Source organism: Geospiza fortis, unplaced genomic scaffold (assembly GCF_000277835.1).
Source record: "Geospiza fortis unplaced genomic scaffold, GeoFor_1.0 scaffold909, whole genome shotgun sequence".
NCBI classification, from domain to species: Eukaryota; Metazoa; Chordata; class Aves; order Passeriformes; family Thraupidae; genus Geospiza; species Geospiza fortis.
In genome coordinates, this window is record NW_005054520.1 from 941,720 (window position 1) to 944,462 (window position 2,743).

General features: G+C 47.1%; 1 protein-coding gene across 2 annotated transcripts in view; it reads left to right on the plus strand.

Annotated features, from left to right (window-relative positions):
• The window catches only part of SLC4A4 (solute carrier family 4 member 4), a 117,563-nt gene that overhangs the window by 88,630 nt on the left and 26,190 nt on the right, over positions 1-2,743 (plus strand). For both annotated transcript variants that reach the window (XM_014310375.2, XM_031063646.1), the window contains exons 12-13: positions 14-67; positions 1,445-1,619. In XM_014310375.2, coding sequence (XP_014165850.1) covers positions 14-67; positions 1,445-1,619 — 229 coding nt within the window. The remainder of the gene's footprint in view (positions 1-13; positions 68-1,444; positions 1,620-2,743) is intronic.

Here is a 2,743-nt window from a genome sequence, read left to right on the forward strand (position 1 = left end):
CCCCCCCGGCCGCCGGCCACGGCGGCGGCGGCCACGGCGACTGCGAGGAGCTGCAGCGCACAGGCAGGTCAGTGACACCCCTGCAATGCTTCCCTTGCCAAAGCATCCCCAGCCCAGTGGGCTGCCTGTACAGGCTCAGGTGTGACCCCAGAACGTGTCCTGGGGGCCTTTCCTGCCCAGAGTGAAGCTGTGTGAAGGGTTCAGAACCTCCGGCTTCAGCAGATGGCAGAAGGTCATGGATCAGATGCTCAGTAAATGATAAGGAGACATTAAAAAGGACAGAAGGCCCAGGTGCCTTCTGTTGGGAGCCTGGGAAGTCAGATGAGCTGTAGGGGACATAAACATGGCTGGTACAAGCCTCAGTTAATCCCTTTGGATTGCTGAAGGGGTGCCTTAGCCAAAAGCAGAGATGTTCCCTTTTCTGGATGTTAGTGATGCAGTTGGATTGCACAGCTAAAGGCTTTTATGGGATAGAAAGAGAGAGGATAACAGTGCCCCAGACCCTACTCTCTGCTTTATTACTCTGCTTTGTGCCACGTTAAAGTCCACTGGAGTGGGAATACAGCTCAGGTGGCCATGAAACAGCGAGTTCAGCATTTCAAGATCAGTGCACAGGGCTTCATGGTGGCTTTATGCCTTCCTTCCCACTGTGAATCTTCTTTTTCAGTTCTAGTTTTAGTCTAAATTCTAGGACAAAAGTCTGAAAGTCTTTACACTGCATTGGTGTGTACAAGGCAGTGGAGTGTCCTGATTTGGGGTCAGAAGGTGGCGTGTGCCTGTCTGCCACAGTGTCTGTGCAGTCCTGGCAGAGGTGGGGAGCTGTGAGCAGAGGAACAAGAGGCTAAACAAACATTTTTCATGCTGGCAGTGTCAGTGCCACGTGGAGTTTATAAGATTTAAGTACTGTCTTGTTTGTGATCATACAAAAAGGGATGTCTGCAAGTGAGTTCTTTTGTCATCCAAGAGTGTTTCCCTTATGTTTTTACTTCTAGTTCTTTTGCTGGTTATTAATTTGAAGCATTTTTCCATGCAGCAGATTGTTTGGCTCGCCCAGCCATGGTGTCTGCTATGTGGAGAAATTCAGGCAGGGACTTAGACCAGAGTTAATCTATTTTATTACATCAACTAATATATTTGGGGGGAAAAAACCAACAGATGAGCTCCCTGAAATACAAACTGTGGTGGTCTGTTCCAGCAGAAGGGTGGCTTGTAGTCCTGCAATTTGTCCCTTTCTAGCTGCATCACGAGTTTGAGATATTATCTCTCCTTACAGCTTTCTCTCTGAGATCCCTGGACCACCACAGCTATGATGAGGCTGTTTGTAATGTGCTGATCTCACTCCTTAGAGATCATACTTCATTGCTGGCAGTGTCTCTGCTGGCTTAGCATGGTGAGTTTCACTGTGAGACATCTTGCCTGAGTCTCCTCTTGCTTGTCCCTGCAGATTCTGCGGGGGCTTGATCAAAGACATCAAGAGGAAAGCACCGTTCTTCGCCAGCGACTTCTACGACGCTTTGAACATCCAGGCTCTCTCAGCCATCCTCTTCATCTACCTGGCCACTGTCACCAATGCCATCACTTTTGGGGGATTGCTTGGGGATGCTACGGAGAACATGCAGGTGGGCAAGAGCTTTCAGAACCAGCAAATCCAGCCTTTTGCTGTCCAGTTAGAGCAGTGTTTGGGCACTGGCAAAGCTGGAATTCTTGGTACAATAATGGAAGTGTTCTGTGTTTTCACTGCTTTCTCTGCTGCTGTGCTGTTCTTTGACAGCTTGTACAGCAGTTCCTTAAATGGTGAATAAAAGCAGACCCAAGAGACAGAGAAGGTCTTTGCTCCTTCTGTACAGAGAAGCTCCTCTGATCTGCTCTTGGTTGTACCAGTTTAGTCCAATTCAATTTGCTAACTCTGAATCCTCTGCCTGATTCCTACAATACCTGGGCTTTGGCCTCTCTGGTGAAAAGAAAATGCCAAAATTATTAGGAAAATGAGTAACAGAGGAGAGAAATGTCAGGTCTTTAGAATGATGAATTTTGTAGTAGTGGGAGGGCACAGGCTGAGAACCAGGCACATATCCACGGACAGGCTGGATCAATGGCTTAGCTCAGGATAAAGAGAAGGGATTCTCTATTAACAGTGCTGGAGGTCCTTTGTGTTAGTGGACTAATAGGAAAAGTAGGAGGTTTTATTTAGATATATTCGGTTCAGCCAGTCCAGTTCAGTCAAATCTCCTAGCAATAATCAAGCTCATAATGATAATGACTGAATTATTAATTTATGCAGATTTGATTAAGTCAAACATAGGAAATGAGGGCACATATCTGGAACCCTGCACTTCCTTGTGATGAATTACAGGCTAGAGTAAGATCCAGCAGCCTGTGCAGTGCCCAGCTCCCCTCCCTCCTGTGCAAACAGTTTGCCTTTTCTGAGACTCAGGGAAGTCAGAAATGGAGAGGCCTCCAGGTCCTACCAGTGAGCAACACTGGACTGTCATGGGGTAGCACAGCAAAGCCTGTCTGCTTTGCACAAGGTGCAGTCTTTAAATTACACGAGGAGGGGGAAATGTTACCTGATTCCACATCTAGTTCAAATTGAGAAACATTTCATTGTGGCCAGAAGTCTCAAGCTTACTATCAAGTAGCAAAAAAAAACCCTCAGAGAGCAGTATTTTTGGGGCTACTACATCACAGTTTGTGTGTCTGTGTCTTGTCTGTTGTTAACAGTGATGTGGCTGCAGCTGGGGCA